We start from the raw sequence: 21372 nt of genomic DNA, 5'->3' as shown, positions 1-21372 counted from the left end.
AATTGAACATCAAAACACGCTATAGCAGCTAGATGGATTCGAATGGAGGTAGATGAACAGCCTCCTCTGAGTAGGTATATGAGGGATTCAAAAACCTTCTCTGTTGGGCAGTGGACTGAATCTAAATGCTGTTCTGTGGCCCGTGTACAGAAACATTTCCATTTGGCCAAACAGGAATGCCAGTTAGGAGGTTTTCTGGCATTAAGCAGAACTTCTTTGACAGGTTCAGAAATTGTCTGTTGGTACTGAATGAGCTATGCTGTTAAATGCAGGCTGCCAATGTTTGGGTGTGGAAACAAGCTCCACAGAAAGAACCTCTATTCCTGTGGGAGTGGGATGTAGCTACTGTGGGACACAACCAGTAGCACTGGGAACCACAATTATCTGAGCCAAAAGAGAGCTATCAGGATGGCAAATGTGTGTTCCTATCTCATTTGGTAGAGGACTCTGGAAATCAGCGGCAACAGGGGAAAGTATATAACAGGCCCCTTGTCCACTGGATTTAAAATGCATCTCCCAGCAAGTATAGGTCTCATGCACCAAGGAAGCAGAAGGATCTGTATTTCTTGTTTTTGAGAGCCAGTTTGGTGTGGTGGTTAAGTGCACGGACTCTAATCTAGGAGAACTGGGTTTGATTCCCCACTTCTCCACTTGCAGCTGCTGGATGACCTTGGGCAAGCCATAGTTCTGTCAGAGCTGTTCTTGAAAGAGCAGTTTCTGTCAGAGCTCTCTCAGCCCCACCGACCTCACTGTTGTGGGGAGGGGAAGGGAGAGTACTTTGTAAACCGCTCTGAGACTCCAAGTGAAGTGTGGGGTATAAATCCAATCTCTTCTTCTTTTAACTGTTGGCAAATAAGTCTATTGGAAGTGTTTTCTCAGGAGCCGTGCTCGGAGTAGCTGCCGGGTAGGATGGTCTGATAGGAGTTTTGGCTTGGAATCAGCTACAGTTAAGTAAGGGTGCATCTTGAATCCCCATTTCCTTAGATATCCTACTACTACCGCTACCACCTTGGTGCTGTAGCAAAAGGACCGTGTATTGGAAGTGGCAGGAGCCACATTGAAAGTGGAGGTACTTGTGATGGTCTGGCCTTATCTTGCCACGGAGATATGTATCTAGTAAACCAAGTATTACAAACTATATGCCCTGGTGTAACAGGGGAAGCACACTTGGAACTGATTAACATTTTGTTGACAAGAATTTGTTTAGGCCTCTCCAGTCCAGGATGGCTCTCACACACACCCTTTTCTTGACCAGAAAGTATCTGGAGTAAAACCCCGAATGCTAATATTTTGCAGACACTTCCTTTATTGTTTTCTTGTTGAGGAGGGTGTTGACTTCCATGAGGCATTCTGGAGAGGGCACGAAAGGTGGGATTGGGGGGGGGGGGCACACATGCAGGAGCAAAGAACATTTATGGTACCAAGAGAAGTGATCATTACCAATTGTGTATCAACTGGTAAGAGAGAGAATAAATCCATTAGGGAGAGGGCAGGAAAGGGGGAATTGGGGGGGGGGGCACACATGTTGGAAGAGAGTCGAATTCTATCGCATTCCCCAGTGACATGATACTGAATACCCACTTGTCTTGGGCAATGTCCTGTCAGGTTGAATTAAATTATGATAGAATAATAGAGTTGGAAGGGATCGAAAACTCTTTTGATTTAATTTCAATTCACTGGTTCTGGTCCAACCTTCTGGGGCAACAGAAAACAATTCCGTACCATCCTCTATATGACAGCCTTCAAGTACTTGAGAAGATGGTTATCATATCACCACTCAGTCATCTCCTCTCCAGGCTAAACATACCCAGCTCCTTCAATCTTTCCTCACAGGACATGGTCTCCAGACCCCTCACCATCTTTGTTGCTCTCCTTTGGACATATTCCAGCTTGTCTATATCCTTCTTAAATTGTGGTGCCCAAAACTGAACACAATACTTAAGGTGAGGTCTAACCAGAGGAAAGTGATACCATCACTTTGCGTGATTTGGACACTATACTTCTGTTGATACAGCCCAAAATTGCATTCGCCTTTTTAGCTACTGCATCATGCTGCTGACTCACATTCAGTGTATGGTCTACAAAGACCCCTAGATCCTTTTCACACATACTACTACCAAGACAACTCTCCCCCAACCTATAATTATGCATCTGATTTTTCCTACTATATGCAGAACTTTACGTTTATCCCTGCTGAAATTCATTTTATTTGTTTTAGCCCAGTTTTTCAGCCTGTCAAGATCATCTTGTATCCTGACTCTGTCCTCTACTGTATTTGCTACCCCTCCCAATTTAGTATCATCTGCAAATTTAATTTGCATTGCCTGTATTCTTTCATCCAAATCATGTATAAAGGTGTTAAACAAAACAGGTCACATATTGCACTCCACTTGTTACTCCTCTCCAAGAGGATGAGGACCCATTAACAAGCACTCTTTGGGTGCAATATGTCAAGCAGTTACAGATCCACCTAACAGTCATAGTATCCAAACCACATTTTACCAACTTGTCAACAAGAATACTGTGTGAAACCTTATCAAAAGCCTCACTGAAATCAAGATAAACTATGTTTACAGCATTCCCCTGATCCAGCAAGGTAGTAACTTTCTTTAAAAAAGAAAAGATAAGAACATAAGAACATAAGAGATGCCAATGTTGGATCAGGCCAAAGGCCCATCCAGTCCAACACTCTGTATCCCACAGTGGCCAGAAATACCAGTGCCATCAGGAGGTCCACCAGTGGGGCCAGGACATTAGAAGCCCTCCCACTGTTGACCCCCCCCCAAGCACCAAGATGACAGAGCATCACTTGCCCCAGAGTCCCTATCTATACCTTGTGGCTAATAGCCACTGATGGACCTCTGCTCCATATGCTTATCTAATTCCCTTTTGAAGCCGTCCATGCTTGTAGCCGCCACCACTTCCTGTGGCAGTGAATTCCAAGTGTTAATCACTCTTTGGGTGAAGAAGTACTTCCTTTTATCCGTTCTAACCCGACCGCTCAGCAATTTCATGGAGTGCCCACGGGTTCTTGTATTGTGAGAAAGGGAGAAAAGTACCTCTTTCTCTAATTGCTCTTTCCCATGCATAATCTTATAAACCTCAATCATGTCACCCCTCAGTCGTCGTTTCTCCAAGCTAGTTGAGAAGATGGTTATCATAGTCTGACATAACTTATTCTTGAGAAACCCATGCTGGCTCTTAATAATCACAGCCATCCTTTCTAAATGCTCAAGGACTGACTTTTTGATGATATGTTCTAGAACTTTTCCAGGTATAGATGTCAAGCTGACAGATTGGTAGTTACCCAGATCCTCCTTTTCCCCCTTAAAGATGACATTTGCCTGCCTCCATCGTATCATATGGCACTCTGTGTGGTATAGCCAGGAGATCCTAGGATTGTCTGGCACCCTGAAGCTCTAGCACTTTTTTTAGCAGTATGCAGCAAGCTAGGCTTATTTTGGGGGGTTGGAAGAACTGTGACTAACCCAAGGTCACCCCCTTGGCTTCAAGTGGAAGAAGGCAGAATTGAACCTGGTTCTCCAGTTTAGAGTCAGTCGCTCTTAACCACTACATCACACTGGCTCCCTTTCCTGCCAGGTGAGTTGATGAGGAGTCAGTTTCTCTGTAGGTAGATACACCAGGTGTGGGCTGTAACAGTCAAAAACCCTGTTTCGCAGGTTAGAGTCTGTGTAACTGAGACCTGGCTTTGCACCTCGTAGTAGGGAATCTTCCCTGCTGGACAGGCATCTAAGTATGCCTGTTTGAATGCGAAGGGTGAGAACATTACCTGACTTCTTCCTCTGGATGCAGAGTAGAATGGTCCAAAGAAAGGCCTAGGTTTTGGAGTAGACTGAGTACAGAGAATCACTCCCAGTGTCTTAGCCGCAAGTTTGTCTTTCCACATCTTGTTAAGTATCTCATCAGTACTGATGCTGAATAAGTCTGTACCTTCAAAGGGTGGGTCCTTGATTCTGTTGTGGGTTTCTTGTGGAAGCACCATGGACCTGAGCCAGGAATGGCAATGCTATAGCCATGGCTAGGCTGTGGGCTGAGCAGTCCACTGAGTGCTTGGTTGCAGAAATCTGATGTCTAGCCAGCTTTGATGCTTCTAGGGCTAACAGTTTTGTCAGCTTGCATTTGTCCTCAGGCAGGGTGCAACACTATCCCAAAGGAAGAGTTGATAGCAGGCTCAGATACATTGGTAACTGGCAATTTTGAAGCCACGGGCAGAGGAAGCATAGATTCTTCTGCGTATTCCATCTATCCATCTAGTTTTTGGCCTTCAATTGGGTGCCCTGGTTTTTACCTTGGGTATAATCTATAACCAGCGAGCTAGCCATAAGGTGGAAGAGGAAAGGGCATCCTTGGTTTTGTGCTGATTTCAATACACCTAGCAGAAGGCAGGCAACACCAATGCCAGATGGAGCCAAGGGCCAGTAGTGACTTCAAGTAGATCTTCCATAACTGGTAATGTGACTTGACCCATATTTTCAGGGTGCATTAGTCTAAAGACTGGATCCATTGCCCTTGGAGGGGCACATGGTAAGGGGCCTGCCTACCTGGGGGACCGCCTTACCTTGAATGTTCCCCAGAGAGCACTGCAATCTGGAACACCGTTCAAATGAGTTGTTCATTGTACATGAGAAGGTCTTTGCTGGGGAAGTACATGGACAATTCTGGCACTCTGGGGAGGGGGTTTCGGGAGTGTAATCCAGCTCTCCGTCTTCATAAACAGGAAGGTCGTAATCACAATCCAAGTCTCCTAGTGTATGGTCTCTTCCTGGGATCTTGTGGGAGACCCTGGTAATCTGTACGGTAGGGGTCTGCTTCCACTTGGTTAGAACCAAAAGGAATGCATGGGTCCCAGCCTTAGTCATAATAGTCACACTGGATGTCTTTGAACAGCAACTGGGATGAAATCAAATACAAATCTGTTGGAATGAACTGGGGAAGTGGATCCAAATGGTGAGATGAGGGGGGGCTGGCAACATAGGATAGAAAGCTCCAAGTCCTGAATAACTTCTTCTGAGAAGTAATGACAAGAGAGCAGTGGGCAAGGGAAGGTGTTCTGGGAACTGATACTGATCATTTGATCAGTTCCTAGGATGTTTTATGAAGGACAGGTTCCTTATGATGAAGGTGGGAGGGGGTGGACAATGACTTTGACTTGGGAGACTTCTCCAAGGGTTTGTGCTTGTGCCAAGCCTTCATTAATGGTGGTTCTAAGGAGCTGTGCTCTGGGGACACAGCGATCGTGCCTGTAGCCTTCCCTGTAGTTTTGGTTGGGTTCACAGAGGCCAGTTTCGGTCTTGGAAGTGAAGATGCTTGGAAGCAGAAGGCAGTGAACTGCTTGTTTTTTTCCTCAAGCAGAACCAGAAACAGCTTTTTCCCAACGTGCCACTTTTAGGCAGGAAGCTCTGTCATGCCTTGCCTTTGGGGTGAATCGGTGGCAAATGGAGCAGCATATGTTGTACTCTTCACCAAGGCATAAGAGGCACTGCTCATGGCCATATGAGTGGGAAGTTTTTGATCCACAAGACCTGCATTTCTTAAAAAGCATTTTTGGTGCTACTTTGTAACCTACAGGCTCATTAGTTAGATTCACCGGGAGTAATCACTGCTGAGGAAGAAACAGAGCTTCTGTAAACGAACCTCTCTCAGCAGCAACAAAGACCTGAGGGGAGGGCACTCCACCCCCTCTATATCACAGTGAAAAAGGTGGGAAACAGTGTGGGGGAAGGGGACAGAGCACCTCTAGGTATTTTGACCTTCAAAAAATCCTCTTCATGGCAAGCCTGTCTATGCGCAGGAGCCATGTGGGACTGAACAGGTACCAAGATGATAAACAGAGGCAAGTGAAGGTAAAACTGCATAGCAAATAGACACAGGGCAGTCTACAACAATAAGCATCTGGCTTTAATTTAATCAGGAATGACCAAAAAGCTGGTGGCATCAGGTACAATTTGAACAACCAAAATATTTTCATTAGCTGGCATTTTCATGTTTATAAAGAATTCAGTTTTTATCACTGTGATTTTGTTGTTGTTGTTGTCACACAGTTGTTGTTGTCACACAGTCGAGTCCAATTCTTTGTGACCCCATGGACCACATCACGCCAGGCCCTCCTGTCTTCCACTGTCCTATGGAGTTTGCTCAATTTCATGTTCATTGCATCAGTAACACTGTCTAACCATCTCATCTTTTTTCGTTCTCTTTTCTGTTACTGTCAACCATTCCCAGCATCAGAGTCTTCTCCAGTAAGTGCTCCCTTCTCGTTTGGTGGCCAAAGTATTTGAGCTTCAGCTTCAGTATCTGTCCTTACAGGGAACAATCAGGTTTGATTTCCTTTAGGATTGACTAATTTGATCTCCTTGCAGTCCAAGGGCCTCTCAAGAGTCTCCTCCAGCACTATAATTCAAAAGCATCTATTCTTCGGCACTTGACCTTCCTTATGGTCCAACTCTTACAGCCATACATTACTACTGGGAATACCACTGCTTTGATTATGTGGGCTTTTGTTGACAGTGTAATGTCTCTACTTTTTATTATGCTGTCTAGGTTTGCCATAGCTTTCCTCCCAAGAAGCAGCGTCTTTTAATTTCATGGCTGCAGTCACCGTCTGCAGTGATCTTGGATCCCAGGAACGTGAATTCTGTCACTGTTTTCATGACTTCCCCTTCTATTTGCCAAGGAGTGATGGGGCCAGATGCCATGATCTTAGTTTTTTTGATGCTGAGTATCACTGTGATACCACTTAACAAACATTTGAAACTCACGACTTTCTATAACAGAACACATTTTAAGAAGCTGAGCTTTGTGCATCTCAGAATAATATTGCAGTGGACTACCTTATGATAGCTTTAACAGAATTTACTAACCTGTACAAGTACTTCGAATAATACAATGGTCTATTATTGGGCTGCAGTTGACTGTAATCTCTAAGCAATGGTGGGCATTGTGATGCTGTGCAGATTTGTCATCAGGGTTAAACTGGGGGGGAAAAAAAGCAATATCAACCTTTTTTTTCACAAGCCCTGATTTCTTTCAGTTTATGTTGAAATTACTAAATGCTTGCCCTCACAGTCCTTACCCTGATTGTCATATAGCCAACATATGCATCCTCAGACCCTTCCATAAAGACAAAGGTTGAATCTCTTGTGTTTTCTATAACGACTTTATCTGCTACTTTTCCAGGAGCTGTGAACAAAACATAATTTTAAAAGATAATCATTTATTACTTATTTACTTTATTTATAGTCCACCTATTCATTGCAAAAGGACTAGCATTACAATATATAGACATGATGCAACATGTATTAGACATGATTAGACAGCTGTCAAACAATACAAAAATGGTATTATAGGAGTTGAAATCAATGTAGTAAGAGCAGGATAATACATTCTATATATAATGGCATAAACTATAGTCCTGTCTCCTTTATAAAAATGCCCTCCTGAACAATTCTGTTCTATGTATTTTGCAGAATTAAAGAAATGTGGGGGGCTTCCTGAACTACTCAGGCAAGCCATTCCACAAGGTGGAGGGCCACATCAGAGAATGCATGTATATGTGCAACTACATCTCTTACCCATCTGTAGGGAGACACCTTCAGAAGGGTTTGCTCAGATGATGCAGCAGAGAATAAAATACAAACAATCCTAGCTCCTTTAAAAAAAAAAAATCAAGAACCTACTATCAGGTTGTTTAACAATAAGCTTTATACTCCTTGGTACCCCAAAGGGACAACTCAAGCACAGTAAAGCCATTTGATCTTTGAAATGTTGTCACTTCATTCAATAATAAGAAGCCAGAGGATAACAATATTAACAGATGGACAAGCTAAGTTTATTCCAAATCCATGTTCCAAGTTCCCAGGTTTGAACTCCCCCTTTTTAGTAACAGGAAATATTCTTTCATTGTTAAAGCAAATACTAAATAATATAGATAATGAAGTATCACTTGAGAATCTGGACTACAGATATAAAATACTATAGATATGAAACAACAGACTATCTCCATTCAGCCCCTGTAATGGGCCATTTTGCAGCTTGCCAGGAGGAAGAGGTAATTCTCTAGTATAGTGTGAGTAATCTTTTTGACTATAAGTATCTTTGGAAATATAAACATCTTAAAATCTACAGTTACTGAAGAAATTATTCAAAACAAGATGCTATTTAATGGTTACTAATATTCAAATCAGCTGCAGGGGGAAAATTCAATCTAAATAGTAGGATACATTTTTGACTGAACACTGACCCTCTATGCTATTCCTGAGAAAGCAGCAGGGGGAGCACAAACCCACAAAACAAAGTCACACCAAACAATATTCTTTTGATCTCAATGTGCATTTCTAAGCTAGGTAAAGCAAGTGGTAAACCTATCATAGAATGAAGAGGAGTAGAAAGAGCCAACAGGCCAGGTTAAGTAAAATTTATTGTATGCAGATTCAGAAGCAACTTTAATGGAAACGTCTCCTCTAAAAACTGTATCCATAAGCAAAAGTATATTTAAAGTATAAGCTTTCATGTGCAAGCACACTGAAGAAGCGTGCTTGCACACGAATGGTTATATCTTGAATAAAACTTAGTTGGTCTTAAAGTGCCACTGGATTCAAACTTCGTTCTGCTGCTTCAGACCAACACAGCTACCCACCTGAATCCATAAGCAAAACTGTTATGCTTTAGCACTCTTAATTCCTTAAATCGAAACTAAGGAACAGTGCTGAGCAAAATGTCAAGAAAGCACACCAACACAGGTGAATATACTTCATCATTAAGAGCCCATTTTCCATTCCCCACTTCTGAAAGGGAATAAATTGTTGGGAAACAGATTATTCATTACTTGCAACAACCTCCAAGTTAGAACTTTTCATTTACACGATGATTTAGTTCTACAGAGTTTCCAAGAAGGAAAAGACACAGGTCTGCCACTAAAGTCATACATGGGTTTGCTTTTAAAACCATTGCCCATTTTTCTTGTCTATGTAAGAAGTAAATAAAATATTTCTATTACATGCTCTCAATTCATGAATTCCAGAGGTGGCTCACCAACAACAGCAGTAACTATACAATACTTTCAATATTTATAAATGTCATAACCATAGAACATCAGATACACACTACCATCAGCCAGAACTCAAGCTTTTATTTTTCATGACAGATACTCACAAGCTCCTTGGTATGTGTGGGTCTATTTTATGACATGTTCGACACAGAAAACACTGCTGCCTATGGGGCAAACATTGCTATGATTCCACTGCAGAGTAAATTATTTAAATAAACAAACTGATTTTTAGAAACATGAAGCTGGAAGGAAAATTCTAGGCCATTACGTCCAACCCCACAACTCAGTGCAGGATATCCAAAGCTATCACATCTCTGACAGATGGTTATGCAACCTTCACACCTCCACAGAGGGAGACCCCACTACTGCTCTCACCCTTGGGAAGTTTCTCCTAAAGTTCAACAGAAATTTAACCTATTATAACTTAACCCCATTAGATCTAGTCTTGTCCTCAGTAACAGCAGTGCTAATGTCTTCCCTGAGTCTTCTCTTCTCCAACTTACCAAGTTCCCTCAACCTTTCCTCACAACATTTTTTCCAGACCACCCATGTTGCCCTCTTCCTCAGAGCTCATTGCAATTTGTCTACAGTTTTTTTTAATATTCAGGACCCAAAGCACTTCACCTGAGGTCTAACAGCATGAAATAAACAAGAACTATTCCCCCTCATGACTTATTGAGAACGAAACAGGGATATAAAAAAATTAGAAAAAAGGAATCTTGAAACCACTGCAACTTCCATAAGAACATGGATAAACTTCACTACCCTCCTGATTCCCAAGCTACACTGCAGGGAAGGACTGCAAAGAAAAGTTTCAAGTCCATGCAGAGTGATAGGAGGCTTATGGTTCAGCCTCAGTTCTAACTCCAAGCAGAAGCCCTCATGGCATACGCCCTGTTCTTGAAAAAAATACAACGCAGTTTGATCTGAGAAAGTTGCATGCAGTACAGGATCAGATCTGCTTGAAAAGGTAAATGCAGACTTTGCCATAGCCAAACAACTTTGGATAAAGAATATAGAAGAGCGCTTCAGACATTTGCTATTAAACAGAAACATTCAAATGTGAATTTCCCAGCAATTAAGCTAAAATAACCTTAAAGGAAATACATTACAAGATAGTATAGCCAGGTACAGCAAACCACTTATTTACTGGCTGTACTGCTACACTTTTGTAGGAATATTTGTAGCATACATGCATCCCATTTTCCAAAGGAAAGATCTTACGTAAAAAAGAAACAGTCCACTTTATTCCCTTAAGTTATAGGGTAACCAACATGAAAGTGCTAGTAAGTTTTCCCAATACTAATTCAGACAGCAGCATCTAAAGATTTAAAAAAGACTCCACACAAATGTGCAGTTTTACCAGACAACAGAAGTGAGCAATGACTCACGAAAACTCATACCCTACCACAAATTTTGTTAGTCTTTAAGGTGCTACTGGACCCTTACTCTTTTCTGCTGCTACAGGCTACCCATCTTGATCTATCAGGCAACAGAGACAGACAGATAAGATTACTAGAGCTTCACCAAGTCATTTCTAAATAATTAAATGAGTATTATTCCAGCTATTGGCTGGATGAAAGAAGGAACTAATATACCTTTTTAAGTGCCAATACATACTCACAAATGCACCACAGAAAGATTTCAAAAACCACTACTGCAGAACAAATAAAAAAGGGGAAACTTCTGGAAAAGGAGAAGCATGTTTTTGAAGAACAAAAAGTTGCTCACCTGTTGATACACAGCAAATGGATACATTCAAAAATGAAGAGAACTATAATGTCCACTACAGTTCTGTTTAGGAAATTCACACTACTGAACTGTTTCTTTCACTTGAAAGAGGACTTCAAGCAGACTAATACTTGTAGTAGCAGATATTTCGTAGCCAGTGCATTCTTAAAGAATTCAGTAGCAAAATGCCAAAGGTTTGATTGGACCTATCTCAATGGGTGACATGGTCCTTTAGAAGTCTTACTCCTTAGCATTTTTTAAAAATGCCATTCTTCCAACCAAATCAGCCCTGGCATATGCATCTGTAGGTAACTTTCCAAAGTGAAGAGCAATTTCGCAGCTTTGAGAGTCTAACAGAACTACAGGAATGGCTTACTGCAACCCACTCGTTCACTGCATAAAGGCTCTACTGCTGCATTTCTGTAGGCACATCAAACCATCACAAACAGCTTTCCCCTCCCTTGAACTGTTTAGGGAAGGAGGAGGTATAAAGAAATCCCCCATAAAAATATGACTGAAGAGAAAGTGAGTCCTGCTTGATCCTGGGGAGTAGAGCATCTTGCCTACACAGGAGCTTCAGTGGATTTATTACTTATATGCAGTGATTCAAATGTAAGACTTAAGGGCCTTTGAGGATGACAGCAATTGGGCAAGGTCCTCATTCATGAAATTCAAGATCTATCTGCTCGAAGATACAAGAAAAAAATAATACATGCAGATCCACACACCAAATTAAGGACTAGTTTTACAGGCTCTGCAGAACAACTAAGATCTTGTGTAACTGTGCCATCAGGACCATGGGATTCAGCACCTGAGCATTATCATTACTGCCTCCAAGTATTTACAGCTTTCAACTTTGTTCAAAGTCTAGCCATATTTATTTATTAAAGGATTTGCACCTGCCTTTCCTCGTGGCTCATGCCGCCTTACAAGTCCCCTAAAAGAAGCCTGTGATTAAAACAAAATAAAATAAAAACCTCAAATACCTTCCATCCCCCCTAAAAGAAGCCTGTTGTCCATACCCAATCAATCAAAATCCCTGGCAAATAAGCCTGGCAGCTTCCTTGCAAGATCTCTATGAGGTGGCTTCCCTTGCCACTTCAGGGAGCCCATTCCATAGAATGGGAGCTGTGATGGAAAGGGCAGAGCTCTAGAAGATTACAGGTGAGCCACCATAAGTAGGGGAACAGCCAGAAGGTGGCAGCTTGATGACTACAGTTGGCACATGGGACATACCCCCTGAAAACTAATTGCATTAAATACGATGTGGTTAAAGCACTATGGCCCCGGTCACATGGCAAAGTTGCCGCAGGAGAGGCACGGAAGGTGGGCGGATTATCCAGGCACGATCACACCCCAACATCTGAGAAGTGGAGCGCACTTGTGGCTTACCGCCGACAATGCGCATTTAAAAACTAGTACCTCCAAGGTACTAGTAAACGTTTGCCACGGACTGCCTCCAGATGCCCGTGGTGTGATCGCGCTGGCGTGTGGCATTCCCCTCTGGTCCCTCGTTTACCCGCTGGCGCTGAGGGAAGGACCTGTGCTGTGCCACCGGCGCATCTGATCATGTAATCGCGGATCAAACTGCGCAGGGGCAATTAGCCACCACCCCCATGCGCGATATCCGGCCCGTGTTCCCGGGGCCTGTATAGCTTAAGTCCATCATGTAACTTGAACTGCTCCCACTGCAGAACATGTAACCAAAAAAACTGCACTTTTGGGTAAGCTCTTTGGGATAACATCTTCCAGTTAAGGATGGAGATACTAAGGAGGAAAGTAGCATCAAGAATCACTAATGTGTTTTGAGGGGCAGAGGAACCATATCAAAATAAAAAACATGGCAAGAATTACAGTGTGTGATGGGGGGCAAATAAAGTTGCAAATAAAACCTCAATGAATCGAAATGTTGGAACTCAAGGAAACACAGTGGCCCTGGAACAAGCCTAAGTCAACAACATTAAAGGCCTTGAAACTAAAACAGCTATAAATATAATGCTGAAGAATTTTGACAGAGGAAATGACATCAATGAAACATAAAAAGAACACATTTCTATCCCACCTTTTCTCACAGGGTTCAAGATTCAGTTAAACTAAGTCAGAGAGACTAGTCCAAGGCTACCCACTGAGAATGGATTTGAACCTGGTTCTTTCCATTCAGCCAGAGTAACTACATTGGTTCTCCAGTGTTATCTCATCCTATAAACTGAAGATAGAGAGAGGCCACTTCCAAGGAAGACTTTTGAATTCACCAAAATAAAACAAGCCTAGCACTCAAAAATAGCCTAATTAATGGGCAAAAACAGAAAAACTATGCTACACTAATTAAATACCATTTCTCTTAAAGAAAACAGTGCTTTAACGCATGATGCTGGCAATTAAAATAAGACTGACAAATGAAGTCTGCCACCCTACCCTACCTCACCCTTGAACTTCATCTTCAAGCTCCAGACTCAGGAAGAGAAATCTTAGCTCACTTGACTCTAAGGTGTGAATGTATGGACCACTTGACCTGCAGGTAATATGTACAATGTTGGCACATAATTTTAACAGAAGTAACATTTTCATTCTAGTAACTTTGGTAATCTATAAGACCTTCCTACACCTTTTAGTTACATGCCAGCTATAGACTAAACACCATTATGGAAGAACAAATGCATTAGCTGCATCCTACAATTCTTCATGTTCAGGCACATGTTATGTACTTGGTGACCTTGGCAGAACAAAAACAAGTCAACCGCAGCCTTCAAGCTGTGAGCAGGTATCCAGTATAAGAGTTGGGATTTTTAAAAAGTAGCCTACCAGAGACATTTCAGAATGTTTAACACACACACCTAGATATAAAGAGAGGGACAGTTAATCACAAACCAGTAGTATCTTAGATGAGGTGGTTATCAGGCATGGAAACTGCTTCATTCTAAACTACTGCCTTTTTTCTAGCAAAAGGATGCATACCTATACCTGATCTGCTGGAGAAATGCAGAACTAACCCATAACATTTTCTGTACCTAAGTAGTACTTTTAAATAAAAGCATTAAAATTCTAACACAGATCCTGACACGTACACAGGAGAGTGACTCTGAAGATACTATTCTATACGTTTAAGTTTCATAAAAATCTTTCAATGAATATTTTGTGGGAGCTTGTACAATAAAGCCAGATGGCAGGTGTTATGCCTCCTTTCTGATTTGTTTTAAAACAGACATTAAACAGCTAATTTAGTTAAACAGAAATTAGACAAGACAATTAAGTTACTGAGACAATGCCTTGAAAAATTAAATACCTGCACCAATCATGGTTATTGGAGATTCAATGTAAATCCATTCATCAGTGTATATGCCAGAATGAACAAAGATAAGTCCATCAAAGTGAGCTTCTTGAACCCCACCTAAAGCATCTTCAATGGTGTCATAATACTAAGAGAAAAACAAAGAAGAATTTAAAGATAAATAGTCATGGGTAAAGCATACCTATGCTCAATTAAAGCAATCTAGAAACATACCAGCATATTCTCTCGTCCTTTATATCTTGCTGGGTTACTGTAGAAGTGTTCAGCAAATCCTGGCTTTACATGGGCTCCTTTGTACTGGATGGGGGAAAAACATTTTGAGATAAGCCTATAGTAAAATATGACCTATGGTGTTTTTTTCCCCAAAGTAAACAAGTGCAATATTGAACAGCTTTTGAGAATAACTCATAGCACCCTGACATTTTATTTTTATTTATTTTATTTTTCATTGCATTTATATACCGCCCATGACCCCTAATGGGTCTCCATGCTCTTGCAGATGGATCTAGACTCCGGGATCTGTTGCTTTTTCAAAAGGTACAACTGAGAAAGCTGTACTTGGGAAGGAGGGAATGATGAAAGCTTGTTTAAAACTTCCTATCCCACTTTGTAACCAGTAGCCTTGAACATGGGAACTTGCAGAGTGATCACTCCCTTGCCTACCAAACAACAAAACTCATCCACAAACTAGCCTGTAGCCAGAGTAAGGTTATTGGGGGCTCTGCCCACTTCCTTAAAGGGCCAGCCCCACAAGATGTTTTTGAAAAGAATATTTTTTTTGAGAAAAAGATTTTTTGAGAAGTATTGAGGGGCTGTGTGCACGCCCCTCCATTTCTTCTCAAAAGCATTTGAAGTGATCCTTTAAATGCTTCTGAGAAGACTTGGGGGATGGCGTGTGCCCCTCTCTCCCCCTTCCTGCAAGATTTAAAAGGCCCTCCAGCTGATCAGCAGGCCACATGCTCCTTTAGATCTTGCAGGAGGGGGGGGGGAGAGGGGTGGCCACCAGCAGTCAAGCTTGAGGGTGAATTGAACTGACATAAAAATAATGGCAGCCCCACCAGAAAAAAATTTACCCCACAAGCCACAAAATTCTGGCTATGGACCTGTTCACAAATCAGCAGTGACTCTCCCTGGCATTTGCCAAGAAGCAGTATAAGGCATGACCATCTGTGTACACAAGTGGAGATCAATTATACTTTGCAAATTATGGATCTGGCAATCTTTGCACATCATCCTCTTATCTTCAGATACTCTGGCAAGAGTAATCTGTTCTATCTAGCCCATTTAGTGTGACTGCCTTCTGACTCAAAGATAAAGGCAGATTTTACTCAATCCTAACTGTGGACAAAGTCTGTGAGAGTCTACAGTTTCCCATCTTTTTGCATTTCCTGGCCTTAGGCTCTGTACAGAATAGTAAGTGTGACACTCCCTCCTAGCAAAAATACAATCTACATTAGACAGACCAGAGAAAAGAAGAGGAAGGGGAAAGATACATAAAAGTAGTAGAGAGGAAACTGTAAGTATCAAGAGCTAGTTCACAAAAGCTGTGGAAGAGCTGAAACTATAGTGGTGCAGGAAAGGTTGCTAGGCTCAGAAAAGTAATTACATTCTAAGGTCACGTGATACAGAGCGTGTATACTATCTGCACCATACGAGTATGGTATCTTAAGATACTTCTCTTGAATGGCTTTAGGAGGAACTACGAACAAGGCTGTGCACAGTCTGTACCAAAAAAAGAAGATAATTCTAAGGCAAACTGTCTACTGAAGTTAGGCACACTACTATATATTTGCTTATCTTGCAAAACTTCTACTTGTTAGGGGTAGAAAGACAGAGATCTGTGTAGGATTCCACCTTACCACATCCTCCATTCACTGGAAATCTTAATCTTCAAGATCTTTGGCTTTTATTCCCTGTTTTTGCAAGGCACTGCTTTACATGCTGTCAAGCCTATCTTTGCACAGCAATAATGCTTAAGGCATTCTCAGCTCTTCTGCTTAGAATAAATTACATCCTTCACAATGTATCAATCAGGAAAAGGAAAACACTTGATATAGCAGGTTCTACTTTCTACTGCACTAAGAATAAGTACATAAATTCAATTTAGGTACCTATTCTTAGTACAGTAGAAAGTGGAACCCTCTTCCCCCTCATAGTTGAGGCAGTGCGCATGATGCAATTTATTTTCAACTACTGGATGCTTGGAGATAGCTAAACCCAAATGCCTAGTATTTTATACTCTATACCTATTAATTTGTATTCAAATTTGGTTTTGCCAACAATCATGGCAAAAATCTAAGATATTAAGACCCATCCCAGAGTATGTGCAGATCATGCTCTGGTTATTATTTCATGAGAACATATAGGAAATGCTCCTAAACAATGGAGATCGGAGAGCTAGTTACTATTAAAACAGAAGATAAACTTGTTTGTGGCAGTAAGAGAAGATGGTGGCACAAAGAAGTGAGGAATCTTAAATGCAGTAATTTGGGAGGTTGATCTGAAGCAGTGATGGTGTAGGCTTCCCAACTGCCTAGGTCCAACAGGAAACTGCTGACTTGCAGGCCTGATTTCCCACCCTCAAGAAATTGAGGAGTAAAGAACAAATGGCCTCCAGTGATGCTCTAGGAATTTTCCCTAGGCTCTCTTTGCCACTGAGATCAGAGGAAATTCCTAGAGCATCACCTGGAATTGAATCACAGACCCCCAGATATCATCCCCCCCCAAAATCTCCCAGCATTTGTGCAGACAGTACTAGGAACCCTAGAGGACTGAAGAATTACACTAGTGAGTGAACTGGGATGTCAGTGATATTCTAAAAATCAATTGAAGAGGGCAAAGATAGAAAAGACAAAGGCGGAAGGGCTCAAGAGACTCACAGAGAAGACTAAAAGGAAACCCTTGCATCTCATATTTGTCCTCAATCTTTAATCAACTGAAGCATTCTAAGCAACATGAAATAAGAACGACAAAAAGTTTTGTAAAATATATTTATACCAGTTGCTGAAAGCTTTCCTTCCAGGGATTTGGGTGCTCATACTCTTCTGGATTAATCTGATAAAATTTCCCAGGTTCAGGGTGCATCATTGGACGCGTATACTCAAATACCTCCATATAGAGTCGTTTCCTGAATATAAAAAGGCACACAAAAGACAAATTTGTATATGTACTTGAATAGCATTTATCAAAATTAAAATATTAAAAGTTACATGAAACAGAAAAAAACTTGAGCAATGTCACAAGTACCAAACTAACTGTTCCTGCTTCTCATTGAACTGTGTAAACCAACAAAAGAAAAACACATTTAAAGACAGCCTGAGGATCATCACTGAAGACAAACAATGTATCCAGATACGATGTTAGGCCTAGATGTGTGTAAAGGATTAAGCATGTGTTTAACATATCTTAAAACTTTGCTGAACAGGATTCAAACTTAACAGCATTAACTGATCTTCCTTTGGTTTTTGTTTTTCTTCACAATTATCATAATATTCCACCTATTTAAATCATTATATCTAATTCTCAACATGTCCCCAAGCTGCAGACTCTGGAATTCTGGAAACTGGGGCCACGTATAGAGAAAAAAATATTTTTCTGCATCGTCGTGACCCCTCCACCCTGGTTTGTGGAAGAACATTAAAAGAATGGAGGGAGGCTTTTTACCCCCCACCCCATGAATGTTACTATAAGTATAGGGTGGAGAGGGGAGTCAGAGTAGCAGGTGGGCAACCAGACAGAGAAGGGGGAGAGTGAGCAAGCAGGACAGCAGCAGGAACTGTGCTGCTGGAGGGAAGCATAAACCCAAGCTGCTACCGCTGCTGCATGAGCCAGGCCAGTGGACGTGCTGCAAATGAGGGGAGTAGAGACTCCCCCTCACACACACATGCGGCATGAGCCAGGCAGATGGTGGCACTGCAGGTGAACAGTTGGCATGGCAAGTGGATGGAGGAAGGAAAGGATTCCCCCCAGCCATGAGTTCTCACACTTGTCCTTGTATTAAAGCAAATGCAGTATTCCATTCTGCATTAACTGTCCCCACAAATACTTGATAAAGTCATATATTTAATACTATGTATAGTTAGAGAGCCAGTTTGGTGTAGTGGTTAAGAGCGCAGACTCTAATCTGGGAGAACCAGGTTTGACTCCCCACTCCTCCACATGCAGCTGCTGGCGTGACCTTTTGTCGGTCGTAAGTACTTTCAGAACTGTTCTCTCAAGAGCAGTTCTCAGCTCTCTCAGCCCCACCTACCTCACAGGTAAGGGAAGGGGAAAGGAAAGGGATTGTAAGCTGCTCTGAGACTCCTTCGGGTAGTGAAGGGCGGGGTATAAATCCAATCTTAAATTCTATGTTTATATATCGACAGTAAATAAGCAAAGCTTGAATTCTGCAAACATAGATGCATGTTTCTGGCTTCTAACAGAAGATCCCCCATCTGCCCAATGAAGGCTGGCAAGGCAATGGAACCCTCACAGCTCAACACTCTATCCCACATATTGCTTGGCTTGCCTTGTGCTGGAATGCTGGCCTCTAAATAAGAAGTAAACAGGATTGATTTGAATGTCCCCATTTCAGATGCAATCAGTTGAACTTGGGCCACATGCATATCAAACCTTCACCTTTCTAGGTAAGTATCAAGGTAGAACAGTTTTATTAGATCTTCTAGATCCCTGTGCATTTTGCTACAAGCTTTGTTAGGGGATCTTTTCCTCCATAGGGGCTTACATACTTCTTCATTTTCTCCTCAAAAATAGCCCTGTGAGGTAGATTAGGCTAATAGTTGTGACTAGGTCACTTAGCAAGCTTTCATGGTAAAGTGCAGATTCAAACCAGGGTCTCCCAGAACCTAGTCCAACACTCTAACCCCTATACCACATTGTGAACATACAACTGTCAGCTGTTTGAAAAAAGTTTTCTTTTTTACTTTTCAGGTTACTGAACAGAAGATGACTACAATCTCCAGGTCAGCAGAATTATGTTAATTATTACGAACATAAGAGTCCATACACTATGTATTTACAACACTGAGTAGCAGTCACATACTTGTTTCTATGGTATGATCAACCCTGTCACATAATCGTTTCTATGCTATGATGAACCCTGAGGAGCTTACATTCTAAATATCATCAGACAATGAAAAAGGAAGAAAAGGAGGAGCAAAAGGTAAGAAGCAAGATAGGGGAGGCAAATGTAACAAGAGATGAATGTGAGATGCATATGGGGGTCAGATATTTGAATGGAGTGGGGGTAGAAGAGACTGGCTAACAGTGATGCAGTGCCAGAAGAAGTCTGTGGACTAAATATAAGTAAGGCTTCCAGAGCAGCTTACAACAGAAAACAGTGGAAAGAGGTCACTCATGCAGAGTACAGAACACTTGTGAACATCTGGCAAACAATATCTGCATATTCTTCAAGCGTATTTCCACAATCACTCAGCTTCTATAAAAGATCGCAATTCCATACAAAAGCCATAAGACTTGAATCTGAGAAAGGGTGCATATTTAAAACATTTGTATACCAGCCAAAAACAGTTGCACTGTTTCAACAGTGTACAGCACAACTTCTTATGCAACTCAAGTACCTGTTTTCATTCAAGGTAATCAGAACACTTTACTAGAAATTCTATTTTCTATTGTGCTTCTCATATGGAATATATTTCAGGATAATCAGAATACTTTTTCACTTACCACAAAATAGGATCATTAGCCAGCTCACTGAAGCGCTTACATACACAAGCTGCTCTACAAAGATCCTGCTCCAGCAAGTAAGAAAATATTTTCAAAACCACTTCATCTGGCAACTTCTCTTGAAGATATTGTTCTGCAGGTGCTGCTATTAAAATATAAAACATGGATAATTTTATTGATGGTCCTAACCTACCTAAGCTACTTCAAAAAACAACAGACCGTGGACGTTCTGTACTCCTCTGCTGTATGAACTGGTTGAAACATGAATAATTAAGCAGACGTTTTGGACCAAAATTCATTTTATTAATATTTTCTATTTAAATACACACATATACTCATATCACTAGATCTAATGGGCTTAAGTTACAGCAGGGAACATTAAAAGAAATATTTTGGTGGAACATTAAAATAAAATTCCTAAGAGTAAAATCAACTCAGCAATGGAGCCTAGAGGGAGTTCTCCCATGTCAAAGCTGAACAGCCATCTGGGATTCTCTAGCTTTAATATTTCCTCCAATGACCAGGGAGTTGAACTAAATGGCCTGTAAGGCCTTTTATAACTCTAGGACTCTAAACTGATGTCACTACAGGCACACATGAGACTGCACATGCCTGCTGCAGAGGACTGAACTTAAAACCTTTCCTTCTAGCACCTTCCATAGCACCAGAAGGGCTTTTCCTGGTTCAGCCTGGCTCTTCCTGCCTAAACCGACAAGTGACTGGAGGGAGGCACTCCTTCCCTCATTGCCATGGAAGCTAGAGATCCATGGGCTGCCTAGAGGAATAACACTTGTAGCTGCTTTTCCCATAGCTGCCTCACTCACAGAAATTGTCTATCAAGTAGTGCCTCATGAATGTAGATAGCATGGACCAATTCACCTCTTTGCAAACCTCAGCAATGGAGACTTGTCCAAAATCGCTGCAGATCTGAATCACTGCAGAGTCATCTTAAACAGGTCTACTCAGAATCCTATTCAAGTCCATTCAGTCCTGCTTAACCCCAGGAAACTGTTCTTAGGAGTGTACTGACCATCTTATTAAAGTCTACACACTCTTAAAACACTCATAATAATTTATCAACACAGTTAAATTGAAGCTTTTTCATAGGAATCACAGACAGAAACATGTTTGAGCTTAAGTATTGTAACTGACACAAATTACACAGCCTCCTCCCCATCCAGAAAGCTTGCTTTGGCAATTCAAATGGCATGTGATGCCTCAGTAGATGATTGAGGCCCAGCGCAATTCCAAGTAGGAAACCCATGCTCTTTTGCCCAAGTTCTGTTGCAGTGAGCCTCAGAACACTGAGTAAACAGCAAGAAGTCTTGCTCTTTTCCAAAGTACTCCATACCTCAGCATGGCATCAATGGGAGCTAGCCCTTCCCACAGCTTAGAGCAAGGGCAAGTGCTCTTCCCTTTACATAAACTGTAGACACTGAAAGCAGCAAGAAATCTACCCTTCAGCATCTCTGAAGTCAGCACAGCATGGGGAATGAAAAAGAGAAAGAGAAATGTATACTTAGCTGAGGCAAGTACTGAGCGACAGAAATGAGGTGTGAATACATAGGTGGTCGAAGAAGAACTGAGTGGGAGGCAGCTC

At 41.6% G+C, this 21372-nt stretch overlaps 1 protein-coding gene across 1 annotated transcript in view; it reads right to left on the bottom strand.

The window, feature by feature from the left end:
- The window catches only part of FBXO11 (F-box protein 11), an 84244-nt gene that overhangs the window by 41561 nt on the left and 21311 nt on the right, over positions 1–21372 (bottom strand). The window contains exons 3-8 of the mRNA XM_015427681.1: positions 19773–19917; positions 17085–17214; positions 14301–14384; positions 14082–14214; positions 7094–7200; positions 6882–6993 (exon numbers count right to left, since the gene is read on the bottom strand). Coding sequence (XP_015283167.1) covers positions 6882–6993; positions 7094–7200; positions 14082–14214; positions 14301–14384; positions 17085–17214; positions 19773–19917 — 711 coding nt within the window. The remainder of the gene's footprint in view (positions 1–6881; positions 6994–7093; positions 7201–14081; positions 14215–14300; positions 14385–17084; positions 17215–19772; positions 19918–21372) is intronic.

Source organism: Gekko japonicus, unplaced genomic scaffold, assembly GCF_001447785.1.
Source record: "Gekko japonicus isolate JY-2015 unplaced genomic scaffold, Gekko_japonicus_V1.1 scaffold174, whole genome shotgun sequence".
Lineage (NCBI taxonomy): Eukaryota > Metazoa > Chordata > Lepidosauria > Squamata > Gekkonidae > Gekko > Gekko japonicus.
Note: the sequence above shows the minus strand (reverse complement) of the source record. Positions and strands in the feature narration are given on the sequence as shown.